The 15,957-nt window shown below is 49.7% G+C and overlaps 1 protein-coding gene across 2 annotated transcripts in view; it reads left to right on the forward strand.

The window, feature by feature from the left end:
* Nucleotides 1-3,387, forward strand: part of LOC147097725 (noelin-2-like) — a 421,183-nt gene extending 417,796 nt beyond the window's left edge. For both annotated transcript variants that reach the window (XM_085971765.1, XM_085971764.1), the window contains exon 6: nucleotides 2,588-3,387. In XM_085971765.1, the coding sequence (XP_085827891.1) occupies nucleotides 2,588-3,265 (678 nt within the window). In that variant the 3' untranslated portion in view covers nucleotides 3,266-3,387. The remainder of the gene's footprint in view (nucleotides 1-2,587) is intronic.
* Nucleotides 3,388-15,957: the final 12,570 nt, after the last annotated feature.

A 15,957-nucleotide genomic window follows, 5' to 3' on the forward strand; every position in this document is an offset into this window, starting at 1 on the left:
CAGACCGAACCTGAATATTGCATCTAGTTCTGGCTGCCAACATACAAAGGAAACATTTAAACACTGGAAACAGTGCATAAAGGAGCCACCAGGCTCATGCCCAATGTCACCGGCTTGGAAAGAAGGAAAGACTCGAGAGATTTGTGGTTTTCTGCTTGGAAAGGAAGAGCCCAAGAGCTTATCTTATAGAGGGATATAACAACAACAACTTGCATTTATATAGAACCTTTAACATAGTAAAACATCCCAAGGCGCTTCACAGGAGCGATTATCAAACCAAATTTGACACCGAGCCACAGAAGGAGATATTAGGACAGGTGACCAAAAGCTTGGTCAAAGAGATAGATTTTAAGGAGCGTCTTAAAGGAGGAAAGCGGCAGAGAGGTTTAGGGAGGGAATTCCAGAGCTTAGGGCCCAGGCAGCTGAAGGCGCGGCCACCAATCGTGGGGCGAAGGAAATCGGGGATGCTCAAGAGGCCAGAATTGAAGGAGCACAGAGATCTCGGGGGCGGGGGTGGGGGGGGGTTGTGGGGTTGAAGGAGGTTACAGAGACAGGGAGGGGCGAGGCTGACGCAAGAAAACTACTAGGCACTCGGTCTGAGTATTAGACAAGGCTTTAATCAACTGTTTTTCAACATGGAGATCTAGTTGTGTCCTTCACTAGTTCCTGTTAAAGAATGTCCTGAGCAAGCTGGGCCCAGCCCGAGTATTTATACTCTCCCTGGACAGCGCCACCAGCAGGCCGCCCAGTATTATTTCATAAGTCATTTCCACATGAATGACAAGATTCATGTCAGAGGCCATGGAGGGATTTTGAAAACAAGGATGGGAATTCTAAAATCGAGGCGTTGCCGAACACTGAGCCAATGAAGGTCAGCGAGCACAGGGGGTGATGGGCGAACGGGACTTGGTGCGAGTTAGGAGTTTTGGACGACCTCAAGTTTACGTAGGGTGGAATGTGGGAGGCCAGCCAGGAGTGCGTTGGAATAGTCGGGTCTAGAGGTCACAAAGGCATGGAGGAGGGTTCCAGCAGCGGACATGAGATAGTTAACGGAATGGAAAAGGTAAATGAGGAATATTACTTTTAATTAAACTGTGAGAGTAGGACAAGGAGACAGATTCAAACTGGTGAAAGATAAACTTAGCACTGATATCAGGGGACGCTCTTCTTCAGACAGAGAGTGATCGATATAAAGAATAGATTTCCAATAGTGTAGTGGTGCCAAAATACCTGGAAGGAATAAAGAAACAATTAGATATTGCGGTGGGAGAACTTGAGCATCGGTCTGGACGTATCAATTCAGATGAGCTGAATGGCCTTCCTCATCTGTAATTATCCGGTGAACTTAATGCAGAAGAGCCCTAATCAATACTGCTCTCGGAAAATTAGCTCCGGCTTCAACATCCTTTTATATTTTATTTGCGCGCTGTGCCTTTAAATTTGTTGCGCGGCTGCTTCCCGTTTGCCGATTGCTGCACCCGGGCGCAGCCTAGGGGAAACATTGGGTGCTGGGGATATTTTGCTCGAACAGAACTGAATCCCAATGGATTAATAAACTCTCGGCCCCACTGTTAATCTGGCTGCCTCACCCTGGTCACTGTTGAAGTACCTAGGGACCCCCAGTTGAAAGCAAAATATAGGGGCAATTAACAGGTCGGTCAGCATCTGGAAGTTAAATTTGGCCAACCTTTTGGGAGGGACCCCCCTCCTGAGAATTTTACTCTGGTGGAGTGATTCTGTGATCCGGTGCTCCTAATGGTCATTCCTTGTGTACTCCGACGTTTTTTGGGACAGGCTCCGTCTCAGTGATGCCACTGCATTCATACTCTTTTTAAAAAATTAATTCATGGGATGTGGGCGTCGCTGGCAAGGCCGGCATTTAATGCCCATCCCCTAATTGCCATTGAGAAGGTGGTGGTGAGCCGCCTTCTCGAACCGCTGCAGTCCGTGTGGTGAAGGTGCTCCCACAGTGCTGTCAGGGAGGGAGTTCCAGGATTTTGACCCAGCGACGATGAAGGAATGGCCGATATATTTCCAAGTCAGGATGGTGTGTGACTTGGAGGGGAACTTGGAGGTGGTGGTGTTCCCGTGCGCCTGCTGCCCTTGTCCTTCTAGGTGGAAGAGGTCACGGGTTTGGGAGGTGCTGTCGAAGAAGCCTTGGCGAGTTGCTGCAGTGCATCTTGTAGATGGTACACACTGCAGCCACGGTACGCCGGTGATGGAGGGAGTGAATGTTTAAGGTGGTGGATGGGGTGCCAATCAAACGGGCTGCTTTTTCCTGGATGGTGTCGAGCTTCTTGAGTGTTGTTGGAGCTGCACTCATCCAGGCAAGTGGAGATTATTCCATCACACTCCTTACTTGTGCCTTGTAGATGGTGGAAAGGCTTTGGGGAATCAGGAGGTGAGACACTCGCCACAGAATACCCAGCCTCTGACCTGCTCTTGTTGCCACAGTATTTATGTGGCTGGCCCCCAATTCAGCAAGAAACTTTCCCGACTCCCGCCACTGATAATCGCTCCGATTGTAGGTCCCAGGTGAGTGATTAATCGACTCCCACTACTTCCACTTGTTCTGTTTGTTTTCCAGTTATGGTACATGGATGGGTATCTGAACGGTCGAACAGTCCGCGAGTTCCGCTCCTTCAACGATTTCGTCAAGGGGGAGAAGTTTGTGATCTACCGCCTGCCCCACCCTTGGGCGGGCACGGGCCACGTGGTCTTCAACGGCTCCCTCTACTACAACAAGTACCAGAGCAACATCATCGTCAAGTACCACTTCCGCTCGCGCAGCGTGCTGGTGCAGCGGAGCCTGGACGGGGCGGGCTACAACAACACCTACCCCTACTCCTGGGGCGGCTTCTCCGACATCGACCTGATGGTGGACGAGAGCGGCCTGTGGGCCGTCTACACCACCAACCAGAACGCGGGCAACATCGTCATCAGCCGGCTGGACAGCCAGACGCTGGAGATCCTCCAGAGCTGGGACACCGGCTACCCCAAGCGGAGCGCCGGCGAGTCATTTGTGATCTGCGGCACGCTGTACGTGACAAACTCCCACCTAGCCGGTGCCAAGATCTACTTTGCCTACTACACCAACACATCGAGCTACGAGTACACCGATATTCCATTCCACAACCAATACTCGCACATATCCATGCTGGACTACAACCCGAGAGACCGAGTGCTTTATACGTGGAACAATGGCCACCAGGTTCTCTACAATGTCACCCTTTTCCATGTCGTAAAGACATCGGGAGAATTGTAATGTGACAGGACACTCTTTTTAAATTTACACATATCATAATTAAAAAAAAAAGACTGTTCAGTGTGAGTGCGCATGGTTCCTTTGTGTTACCAATCAATAAAGTTTAACTTTGAAATGGTCAAGCTGGTTGGTATCTCATTGGAGGACGTCCCAGCCTCCCTCTTTCCATCAATTAAAGAGCCGAGTCAATAGTAAGTCTGTTTGAACTGTGCTGCTGATTCCACACGTGGTTTCTCAGCTCCTCTGTTGTTTCTATCAGAGGCCGGTCCTTGATTCTCCCTTCTATTCTTTCTGATTGGTCTCCGAAGATTGCCATAGCGATAACCAATCTGAAACCCAGCGACAGATCATTTTCCTCCCACAGAGATACTTGAGTGAAAGGCCGAGGCCCACAGCTTAGGACAACACCAAGGCTGAACAGAGTAGGGGGTAAATTAGAAAAGTCACGACGGTTAGGTCACACCAAGCTTGGATTTTAAACCTTGTAGGTTGCATGAGGAGGGGAAGACTGAGGGCAGTAAGGTGTTCCCATAGGAAGATACGAACATGGGAACAGGAGGAGGCCATTCAGCCCCTCGGGCCTGTTCCGCCATTCAATTAGATCATGGCCGATCTGTATCTTAACTCCATCTTACCCGCCTTGGTTCCATAACCCTTAATACCCTCGCCTAACAAAAAACACATTACATGAGTTAGGTGAGGAGATGTAGTGGATGCATAGAACCATATACTGTACATTTCGTAGAAATTTATATACAGAAAGAGGCCATTTGTCCATTTTGGATAGGTAAAGAAAAAGACATTTAGGGAGCACTGAAATGGAATATGTATTCATTTAAACTGTTTTGTAATCTCAAATGTTAGAAAGGAAAATTTCAGGGCATTAGAGGATCTTTTTATGTTTGCTTGGTCCTGTTTAACACGAGTTTCGCCCGTTCCATGGGAGCGCACATTGTTGACCCGATGGAGGTTTTTAAGATTATGGAAGCGGTTCGATAGGGTAGAGAAGATGTTTCCCCTTGTGGAGAAGACCAAAACTAAGGGCCATCAATATAAGATGGCCACTAATAAATCCAATAGGGAATTCAGGAGAAACTTCTTTACCCAGAGAGTGGTTAGAATGTAGAACTCGCTGCCACAGGGAGGGGAAGAGTACAGATGCATTTAAGGGGAAGCTAGATAAACACATGAGGGAGAAAGGAATAGAAGGTTATGTTGATGGGGTCAGATGAAGAGAGGTGGGAGGAGGCTGGTGTGGAGCAGAAACACCGGCGTGGGCCAGTTGGGCCGAATGGCCTGTTTCTGTGGTGTAGTCTCTACGTATTGATACCCATCTTCAGCGAGTTCATGAATTAGGAGGGGTACACACAGCCCTCAAACACCATTCTTTTCACGAAGATTCTATACGCAGAGCGGTGAGATAGAAACATAGAAACATAGAAGATAGGAGCAGGAGTAGGCCATTCGGCCCTTCGAGCCTGCTCCGCCATTCAATGAGATCATGGCTGATCATCCAAATTCAGTACCCTGTCCCTGCCTTCTCCCCATATCCCTTGATCCCTTTAGCCTTAAGAAATATATCCAACTCCTTCTTGAATATATTTAATGAACTGGCCTCCACCGCCCTCTGTGGCAGAGAATTCCACTCTCTGGGTGAAGAAATTCCTCCTCATTTCAGTCCTAAATGGCTTACCCCTTATCCTTAGACTATGACCCCTGGTTCTGGACTCCCCGGAAACAATCCCCAACTGTCAGAATGAACATGGTTCAGTCCCGGATGTGAATAACAGCAGCATTAACAGCAGAATCTAACCCCTGCAGTCACTTGTGAACTCGCTGATGTTTCAGCATGTTGGATGATTGAGTGAATGCCTTCCCACACACGGAGCAGGTGAATGGCCTCTCGCCAGTGTGAACTCGCTGGTGCGTCAGAAGGTCGGATGACTGAGTGAATCCCTCCCGACGCACGGAGCAGGTGAACGGTCTCTCCCCAGTGTGAACTCGCTGGTGTCTGAGAAGGTTGCATCTCTGTGTGAATCACTCCCCACACACGGAGCAGGTGAACGGCCTCTCCCCGGTGTAACTGCGTCATTGTTTTTCCAGATCTGATGGGTAATTAAATCCTTTCCCACAGTCCCCATACTTACAGTCCTCGCTTTTCTCCATGGTGCAGGTATCCTTGTGTCTCTCCAGGTTGGACAATGAGTTGAAGCCTCATCCACACACACAACTCGTGTACGGTTTCTCCCTGCTGTGAACGGTGCGATGTTTTTTCAGGCTATGTTACTGGTTAAAGCTCTTTCCACAGTCAGTGCACTGGAACACTCTCACTCGGGTGTGTGTGTCTTGGTGCTTTTCCAGTCACACTGATGTTTGAAATCTTTTCCCACAGACAGAAAAAACAAACCTTTCTCCTTCCACATTCAAAGATCGATGATATTCAGGCCCTGATGAATCGAGTATCTCTGTCAGACTTTTGTGCGATAGTGTAAAGTGGGCAACAGTGAATCGGCAGCCCGTTTTAACATCTCTCCCCGTTTTTTATTTCCATTGAAGGTGATGGACCTACCCCACAGCTTCAACCAGCCACTTTACACAGAATAAAACAACACAAGAACAAGGGAGGATCGAGAGACGCCAGTCAGTGTACACAAATCTCCCTTTATAACATTTGAGAATTCAGTAAGAGTGCGCCTTCCATTTAATCTTGTTGTTATAGCTGAAACACTACAGATAAAATCTAATACAATAATAGTCACAGTGATATACAGGCGCATAGCAGCTTAATGGTGAATCCTCCCAGGCTCCAGTGCTAGCATTTTCACGTTAATGTGCGCCAAACATTAAATAGCCATTTCATTTCATACCTGCTGTGCAGGATATCTACCCCGAGAGGTGCCGGGGGAACGCCCTGAGAATCATTAAAGACGCGAGTCACCCCAGCCACAACCTCTTTGCCCTGCTCCCATCCGGTAAGAGAGATACCGAAGCATACGGTCTCGTACCAGCTGGTTTCGAAACAGCTTCTACCCCCAGGCCATAAGACTCATGAACGATTAATTTATTATTATTTATTACTGTTGTTTTATTTATTATTACTGTATTTCTTATTAGCATTTTTATCATTGTTATGCCATATTTATTCCAATGTTGGGAGGACTCGTAAAAATCAACATTTCATTGTGCAGTACACACGTCTGCTGCATATATGACAAATAAAATTGAATTGAAAAAAAATCATTATAACACACCTCTCTTTAAACTCTTACTAAGCTGATTCGAGGTAGCCATCAAGTAAGGTCAGAATTCAGGCCCTTAAAGTCCATAATGTACAATAATAAACTGCCTCATTTGAGTTAAATTGCTCTATGAACCCATCCAAGTCAGAGTGGAAGTCAAGGAAAGGATTGGATTTATAACACGAGACCCGTACTTGCAGGGAACCAGCAATCTGACTCAACTCAGCTTGAGGTACTCGGCAGTCTAGTTGGGCCGAGGAGAATGTTGCTGCAGCAGTGAAGCGCAGCCTAGCAACCGGAGTATGAGGTAAAATGTCCAAGGTGCTGTAGCATTTAAACTGAACTTTGCCCATCGTTCGGACGTACATCCATGGAATACCGTGCGCTCGCGGGGACACAACATCATTGATGAGAATAAGAACGGGCAGAGCCAGTTCGGGTATGCTGTCTCTCAGGCTCATTGCTACGCCAAAGCTAAATTTACAGGAAACTCTCGTTTAAACGGCACCTAAATATCCGCAATTCTCTATTAACCGGCAAAATTCATACTCTGAAAACACCTCAAAAACCGGAAATGTTGCCGAGTCCGAGTCCGAGTCTCCCGCGGTGGCCGAGTTAGTCAGTGGGGGGTAGTTCTCCAAACTGCCACTACTCGGCTTCTTGGCGCTGTCGGAAGTCCGAACACCTCAATAACAGGAGTCTGACTCTTTGTTTGTTAAAAATAGCCTCGGTAGATAACCCTCTCCGTCATCCGGAATTTTTAATCAACCGGCACCATCCCAGTCCCGTCGGTGCCGGATACCAAAGAGTTTCCTGTAATTGGATTGGGTGCGACCAGTCAGAGGCACACTGTAATCAAACATTGGATTGGATATTGTAAGTTACATGTTCACTACAGTCCAGAATTTGATTGGGTATGACAATTCATAGGAACATAAGAATTAGGAGCAGGAGTAGGCCATTCGGCCCCTCGAGCCTGCTCCGCCATTCAGTAAGATCATGGCTGGTCTTCGACCTCAACTCCACTTTCTTGCCCGATCTCCATATCCCTTGATTCCCCGAGAGTCCAAAAATCTATCGATCTCAGCCTTGAATATACTCAACGATTCAGCATCCACAGCCCTCTGGGGCAGAGAATTCCAAAGATTCACAACCGAGTGAAGAAATTCCTCCTCATCTCAGTCTTAAATGGCTGACCCCTTATCCTGAGACTATGCCCCCTAGTTCTAGGCTCTCCAGCCAGGGGGAAACAACCTCTCAGCATCTACCCTGTCAATCCCCCTCAGAATCTTATGGCCTAGAAATTGGGTTGGGGCGCCAAAGTGGCGCAAAAGTCGGCGGAGCGCAGGATTTAGCGCAGCGATCGGAGTGATACCGATCGCCAGAAATTCAGTTTCAGTGCCCCTCGAGGGAGACGGGGCAAGGCTCGAGGCGCTCCGCATCCCTCTTAGGGCGCTGAAACTGATTATCGCCGCGCTAAGGGCCACAGCGCCACACGCTGCGGCACGGCACGCTGCGGTACTGCAGGCCTCCCTCCCACTGTTAAGGGGGAGGGGCCTGCAACAGCGCGATCCCCGCTTGCGAGTGCCGGCAAATGAGCCCGGCACCAAGGAGAAGTGCCGGGCTCTCGGGAAACAGCCGGCAATGCCGCGGGGGGGGGGGGGTTAGGAGGCCGGGGACGGAGGTGCTGGCAGGCGGCCGCCGAAAAAGCGGCCGCCCCGCACCTCCACCTTAACTTGCGCCGCTGCCGGCACAGTAAGGCCCCGTGAACCGGGCGCGGGTAGCGAGCGGCGCAACTGCGGCGTTCACTACTAAATATCGCGAACGGGGCACGAATGGGGCGCTGCGCACACCGATGACGTCATCGGTGGCGGCGCATTGCAAATGCCTAACGCCACCATTAGCTCCCCTACTGAATATCGCCGCAGACGCAGCCAGTGGCGCTACAGCCACTGACTGCCTCTTTAGGCGCTAACAGCTGGCGCTACTCACCCAATTTCTCCCCCTATATGTTTTAGTGAGATCGCCTCTCATTCTTCTAAACACCAGAGAGTATAGGTCCAAACCTGCTCAATGCGCACACTGCGGCCCATTAACCACCGTCAGTGAGTTTTGAAGTGGTATTCATGAGAAGTGAAGGTGGTTCAGAGTGTAGCGTGCCATCAAATATACTGTCAACACTTGGCTTGGCTCTGACAATCCAAATTACAGCCAATATAGTTTGACACCTTAGGGCCTGGCTTGAGCTAAACCAAAGCATATCAAAGTTTCATCTTTGGAGATTCCACTGTACTTCAGTTTGATTTTTTTTTGCAAGTTTTAAGTGCCAAACACATGCCTGCTGGGGACCAAGTTGCGACGGATGTCAATTCAATTAGAACTTTTCAAAGGCTCTGGAAAAGAAACGTCAGCCCTTCCTCACAATGGATTTGGATCTACGTACCGAAGGTAAAAAGCGAGAGTTGTCGGTCATGTTCTGTCCCGTACCTTTGTCTGGAGTGTTCCATCACTACTTACTTGCTTCTTTATTGGTCGCTGTTTCGGCTGCTGCATGACAACATTATCGCCGAGTAGTCCTCGAACACCATTAACCCTTGGTTTGCTGCAGAGCGATTCCTTTTTAAATTGAGAAACTTTGGTAAAAGGCCAAAGCCCATGGTGACAGGAAGAAAAGAAAGAACTTGCATCTCTACAGCGCCTTTCATAACCTCAGGATGTCCCAAAGCGCTTTACAGCCAATGAAGTACTTTTGAAGTGCAGTCACTGTTGTAATGTGGGAAACGCGGCAGCCAATTTGCGCACAGCAAGCTCCCACAAACAGCAATGTGATAATGACCCAGATAATCTGTTTTTGTGATGTTGATTGAGGGAGAAATATTAGCCCAGGACACCAGGGGATAACTCCCCCTGCTCTTCTTAGAAATAGTGCCATGGGATCTTTTGCGTCCACCCGAGAGAGCAGACGGGGCCTCGGTTTAACATCTCATCTGAAAGACGGCACCTCCGGCAGTGCAGCACTCCCTCAGTACTGCCCCTCCGACAGTGCAGCGCTCCCTCAGTACTGCCCCTCTGACAGTGCGGCGCTCCCTCAGTACTGATCCTCCGACAATGCAGCGCTCCCTCAGTACTGCCCCTCCGACAGTGCAGCACTCCCTCAGTACTGCCCCTCCAACAGTGCAGCGCTCCCTCAGTACTGCCCCTCCGACAGTGCAGCGCTCCCTCAGTACTGCCCCTCCGACAGTGCATCACTCCCTCAGTACTGCCCCTCCGACAGTGCGGCACTCCCTCAGTACTGCCCCTCCGACAGTGCGGCGCTCCCTCAGTACTGCCCCACCGACAGTGCAGTGCTCCCTCAGTACTGCCCCTCCGACAGTGCAGCGTTCCCTCAGTACTGCCCCTCCGACAGTGCGGCGCTCCCTCAGTACTGCCCCTCCGACTGTGCGGCGCTCCCTCAGTACTGCCCCTCCGACAGTGCGGCGCTCCCTCAGTACTGCCCCTCCGACAGTGCGGCGCTCCCTCAGTACTGCCCCTCTGACAGTGCGGCACTCCCTTAGTACTGCCCCTCTGACAGTGCAGCGCTCCCTCGGTACTGCCCCTCCGACAGTGCGGCGCTCCCTCAGTACTGCCCCTCCGACAGTGCAGCACTCCCTCAGTACTGCCCCTCCGACAGTGCGGCACTCCCTCAGTACTGCCCATCCGACAGTGTAGCACTCCCTCAGCACTGCCCCTCCGACAGTGCGGCGCTCCCTCAGTACTGCCCCACCGACGGTGCAGCACTCCCTCAGTACTGCCCCTCCAACAGTGCAGCACTCCCTTAGTACTGCCCCTCTGACAGTGCAGCGCTCCCTCAATACTGCCCCTCCGACAGTGCGGCGCTCCCTCAGTACTGCCCCTCTGACAGTGCGGCGCTCCCTCAGTACTGCCCCTCCGACAGTGCAGCATTCCCTCAGTACTGCCCCTCCGACAGTGCGGCACTCCCTCAGTACTGCCCCTCCGACAGTGCAGCACTCCCTCAGCACTGCCCCTCCGACAGTGCGGCGCTCCCTCAGTACTGCCCCTCCGACAGTGCAGCACTCCCTCAGTACTGCCCCTCTGACAGTGCAGCAAGCCCTTTGTACTGCCCCTCTGACAGTGCAGCGCTCCCTCAGTACTGCCCCTCCGACAGTGCGGCGCTCCCTCAGTACTGCCCCTCTGACAGTGCGGCACTCCCTCAGTACTGCCCCTCCGACAGTGCAGCACTCCCTCAGCACTGCACTGGGAGTGTCAGCCTAGATTTTGGTGCTGAAGCCTTTGGAGTGGGGCGTGTAACCACGACCGTCTCACTCAGAGGTGAGCCACCGTTGATAGGATGCCACTATTCTTGAAAAGAGTAGATGGCCTCGAGGCTAGAGACAGTGCCTGGTGCAGCATTAAGCTGCATAGACCAGATGACCCTAGGATCCAATGCTGATCTGTATTGAGTTAGCAGATCTCAGCCACACCACCAACTGTGACCCTACAATAGCTCTCAACATGCTTGGACTAGAAGGAGGGGTCAAAGAAATCCGCCAGGGTTCCTGCTTCCAATTGCTATCTATTGAGTCCTATTGGGTCGACATTGCCTCTGTGCATTGCCTACCAACAGTCACTACCTAGGCTCACACAGGAAGAGTGGCCACGTGGGTGGGGTACGAGAGGGCACCTGGTGTATGGGAACTATACCAAGTCAAGAGTCAACACTTTCAGGGGAAAACTGGCGCAAAAAAAAGCAATGGAAAGAATTTGATGTAAAACTGGAAGTACCAATCTGATTGGGTGACACTGAAATTTGCAGTTAAAAGCCTGTAGAACGTAGATCAAAGAATCATAGAATAGTACAGCACAGAAGGAGGCCATTCGGCCCATCGAGTTTGCGCCGGCTCTATCGGTGGGCAATCCTGTTAGTCTCCCACCCCCGCTCTTTCTCCACATCCCTGCAATTTTTTCTCCTTCAAGTATTTATCCAATTCCCTTTTGAAAGCTAATCTTCTTCTTAGGCAGTCCCTCGGAACCGAGGATGACTGGCTTCCACATTAAAAATGAGTTCGCAGGTGACTGATGAGCCCAATGCGGGACCTACAGTCTCTGTCACAGGTGGGGCAGACAGTGGTTGAAGGGGCGGGTGGGTGGGGTGCTTCGGTTAACGTGCGCTCCTTCCGCTGTTTGCGCTTGGCTTCCGCTCGCTCCCAGCGAAGAGACTCGAGGTGTTCGGCGCCTTCCCGGATGCTTCTCCTCCACTTTGTGTGGTCTTGGGCCAGGGATCCCCAGGTGTCGGTGAGGATGTTACACCTTTTCAAGGAGGCTTTGAGGGGGTCCTTGAAGCGTTTTCTCTGCCCACCTGGGGCTCTCTTGCCGTGCCGGAGCTCCGAATAGAGCGCTTGTTTTTGGAGTATTGACTATTGAATCTGTGTCCACCACCCTATCAGGCACCGCATTCCAAATCCTAACCACTCGCTGCGTAAAAAAGGTTTTTCCTCCTGTCGCCTCTGGTTCCTTTGCCAATCACCTTAAATCTGTGCCCTCTGGTTCTCGATGGAAGGAACGGTAAGGTTTAGGATCCTGGGAAAGAAAAGTAGGAGACAGCATTGATGACTCTTGACTTGGTACGGTAAGCACGGTGGCATAGTGGTTAGCACTGTTGCCTCACAGCGCCAGGGACCCGGGTTCGAATCCAGCTCGGGTGACTGTCTGTGTGGAGTTTGCACATTCTCCCCGTGTTTGCGTGGGTTTCCTCCGGGTGCTCCGGTTTCCTCCCACAGTCCAAAAGATGTGTGGGTTAGGTTGATTGGCTATGATAAATTGAATCTTAGTGTTAGGGCGATTAAATACGTGGGGTTACGGGGATAGGGTGGGCTATGTGTTGGTGTAGGGGTTACGGGGATCGGGTGGGATATGTGTCGGTGCAGGCTCGATGGGCCGAAATGGCCTCTATCTGCACTGTGGGGTTTCTGTGATTCTGTGATGTCAAGACAGTTGTAACAGATGGAATGAACTGTTGGGTTGGGCTATGGAGGCGAGACTCATTTAAGAAGTAATGGATGCTGGGGTAGAGGGTATAGCACCTCTCTTCGGATGGATGAACTGTATCTGTCTTGTGATTTTCTGCTGTGACCCGTTCTCTAAAGGGTTAAAGATATTCCAGAGCATTTCTATCTTCGCCTAGATATTTCATCTCTCAAGTGTAGCAGCTCTCAAAACAGTATTGATTAAAAAATTTTCATCTCACCATTTTAAACCCACACAGCGTAAACTACCTCATGCAACGAACACAAGCCCCTTTCATGCTTTACAATCAAGCTGACATCTATTAACTGCTTGATGCTGACTTCAATAGATTTTAATTATTTTAGTACGTTATTTTTAAAAATAGTCACTGACTTTCTAAAATTCCTTAAGGGAATTACTGTACGACTCACCATGATAAATGAACCTGGTTATACACAAGAGGACAAACATTTTTGTTTTCTGTAAATACTGTAGAGAGTTGAGAAGATCAGTTTGGATGTTTAGGGGACTCTGAGCATTCTGGACCTCAACGTGAGGTGAGATTATTTTTTTGCTTTTGTTCAAGAACTACAAACGTAGATCTCAAGTTACACCACAAACAAGCACTAATTGAGAAACCAAGGTGCTGGGTTGAAGAAAAGACTTGCATTTCTATAGCTTGGTCTAAGCGTTAAACAAAGCTTTAATCAACTGTTTTACAACATGGAGGTCTAGTTGTGTCCTTCACTAGTTCCTGTTAAGAATATCCTGCGCAAGCTGGGCCCATGCCCGAGTATTTATACTCTCCCTGGCCTCAGGACATCCCAAAGCGCTTTACAGTCAATGAAGTACTTTTTAGAAGTGTAGTCACTGTTGTAATGTGGGAAATGCGGCAGCCAATTTGCGCACAGCAAGCTCCCACAAACAGCAATGTGATAAATGACCAGATAATCTGTTTTTAGTGATGTTGGTTGAGGGATAAATATTGGCCCCCAGGACACTGGGGAGAACTCCCCCTGCTCTTCTTCGCAATAGCACCGTGGGATCTTTTAATCTTTTACTTCCACCAGACAGACGGGGTCTCGCTTTAAAGTCTCATCCGAAAGAAGCCCACAGTGCAGGACACCGGCGAGATTGGAAAGAGTAGGTGAGAAGATGAGGAATATCAAGAGGTGCTGCTTGACGTAAGAAAACTACTAGGCACTTGGTCTAAGCGTTAAACAAAGCTTTAATCAACTGTTTTACAACATGGAGGTCTAGTTGTGTCCTTCACTAGTTCCTGTTAAGAATGTCCTACGCAAGCTGGGCCCGTGCCCGAGTATTTATACTCTCCCTGGACAGCGCCACCCGTAGGCCGCTCAGTATTATTTCATAAGTCTTTCTTTCATGAATGACTGATTCATGTCACTGCTATTTGGAAACTCATCCAAAAAAACAAACTTGATACAAACGTGCACAGCCAGGAAAGCTGTATTTTGCCTCTTTCCTGCCCATACCCAACATTTTTGTTGACGTTGCATTTAGTGGCCTTCCCTCGTTGTTCGGAACAGGTTGTGATGGCCCTTCTAGTAAGTGGTAGCAACTGCTTGTACAACCGAATGGCTCGGTCGACCCCTTCAGAGGCCCTCGAGAGTCCACCATGCCTGGTGCGACCCCAGAGTCAGATGTAGAGGACTGCAAAGAGTGGCACCACCATTTCCGGCCAGAATGGAGATGAACCACAGCGAGTGGTTGAGGTGAATAGTATAGATGCATTTAAGGGGAGGCTGGACAATCATCTGAGGGAGAAGGGAATAGAGGGTTACGCTGATAGATTTAGATGAGGAAAGACGGGAGGAGGCTCGAGTGGAGCATAAACGCCGGCATGGACTGGTTGGGCCGAATGGCCTGTTTCCGTGCTGTATATCCGATGTAATTTCCCTGTCAATTGCGGTAAGTGACTGGGATCGATTTTACACACGTCATTTGCTTCATGTAACTATCCTCCACTCACTGCATCTTGCTGGAGGAATAATCCTGCTTTTCTCAGGAGATGTAATCAGCCTGCTTCGATCATTTGCGGTACAGGAAACTCTTTTTTATCCAGCACCGACGGGACCGGCGTGGTGCCAGTTTATCAAAAAGTCCGGATTACAGAGAGGTATAGTTTAAAAGGTATGAGGGCTCCGTACACAGCAACAAATCCAGGCTTCCCTGTTGCTTAGCAACATGTGCAGGAACTCCGGCCACAGACCAAGCGTCCCTGTTGCTTAGCAACATGTGCAGGAACCCCAGCCACAGACCAAGCATCCCTGTTGCTTAGCAACAAGTGCAGGAACCCCAGTTACACAGCCACAGATCCAGGAACTGCCACTAATATGAAGTAAAACTTACCTGAACCTACTCCTGAATTTTGCTGGTTAACAGAGAGTTTCCTGTAGTTTGTAAAGATCCTTTTTAAAATAGACAGGACATGATTGTCTTATTATTCTAACTAAAAATGGTGCTCGCTCGTTATTGCCCCTTCAAGTAACTAGTCACTGATTTACCCGAGAGCCCCCATATGAGACAACCTTAAAGGGATGTAAACCATATCCTCTCCAGCACCAAGACCACCTACTTCCACCTCCGTAACCTCACCCTATCCCCGCCCCGGCCTCAGCCCATTTTCTGTTGAAAACTCTCAATCATGCCTTTGTTACCTCCAGCCTCGACTATTCCAACGCTCTCCATGGCCGACATCCCACCTCCCACCCTCCATAAACTTCAACTCATCCAAAACTTTGCCGCCCCCCCGTGTCCTAACCGGCGCCAAGTCCCGTTCGTCCAATTGGGGGCAAGCCTCGTTCCTCCACACCCGGGTTCTGCCGTCCCCTCCTGGCGTGCCGCCTATTCCAGGCCTGAAAACAAGCCCAAACCAATCTCCACCCCAATGACTTCGCCCCCACCGCCCCACCCCAGGAGTTAGCATTTACCAGTGACTAGGGAGGGTGGTGCATGAGATCGCACTAGGGTTCCCAACTCTGGTTGGATGTATTCCTGGAGTGTTCATTCCATGAATCCCCACCTCAGACAACTCCGCCCGGTCAAACCGCCATTTTATCCCCCATCTCCAATATTTATATAGCGTAAACGAAAGCGTTTAAAGAAAATGAAAAGGAAATACACAATTATCTTTAATTTTCTCCCGGGTTTTTGCTGGCCGCCATGTCCCGGAGATTAATCTTCAATTCCTGGAGACTCCAGGACAATCCTGGAGGAGTTGGCAACGCTGGATAGATCGGAGTGTGCTTGTCCCCCAGTTCCTTTTGTGTCTTAGCCATTGATATTTTCAGCGTGCAGTGCAGCATTGTAATGCAAGCTGTGCCTTAATATCAAGGGAAAATACAGAAACAAGGCTTGTCAAACACTCGGCAATAAAGCCTGCGAGCTACTTAGCCAAGATGCAGCGTCTGAGGTGTCGTTCCTGTA

The sequence above is a fragment of the Somniosus microcephalus genome, chromosome 31 (genome assembly GCF_052327205.1).
Source record: "Somniosus microcephalus isolate GS21.2 chromosome 31, FLI_Smic_1.0, whole genome shotgun sequence".
In the NCBI taxonomy this organism is placed as follows: Eukaryota; Metazoa; Chordata; class Chondrichthyes; order Squaliformes; family Somniosidae; genus Somniosus; species Somniosus microcephalus.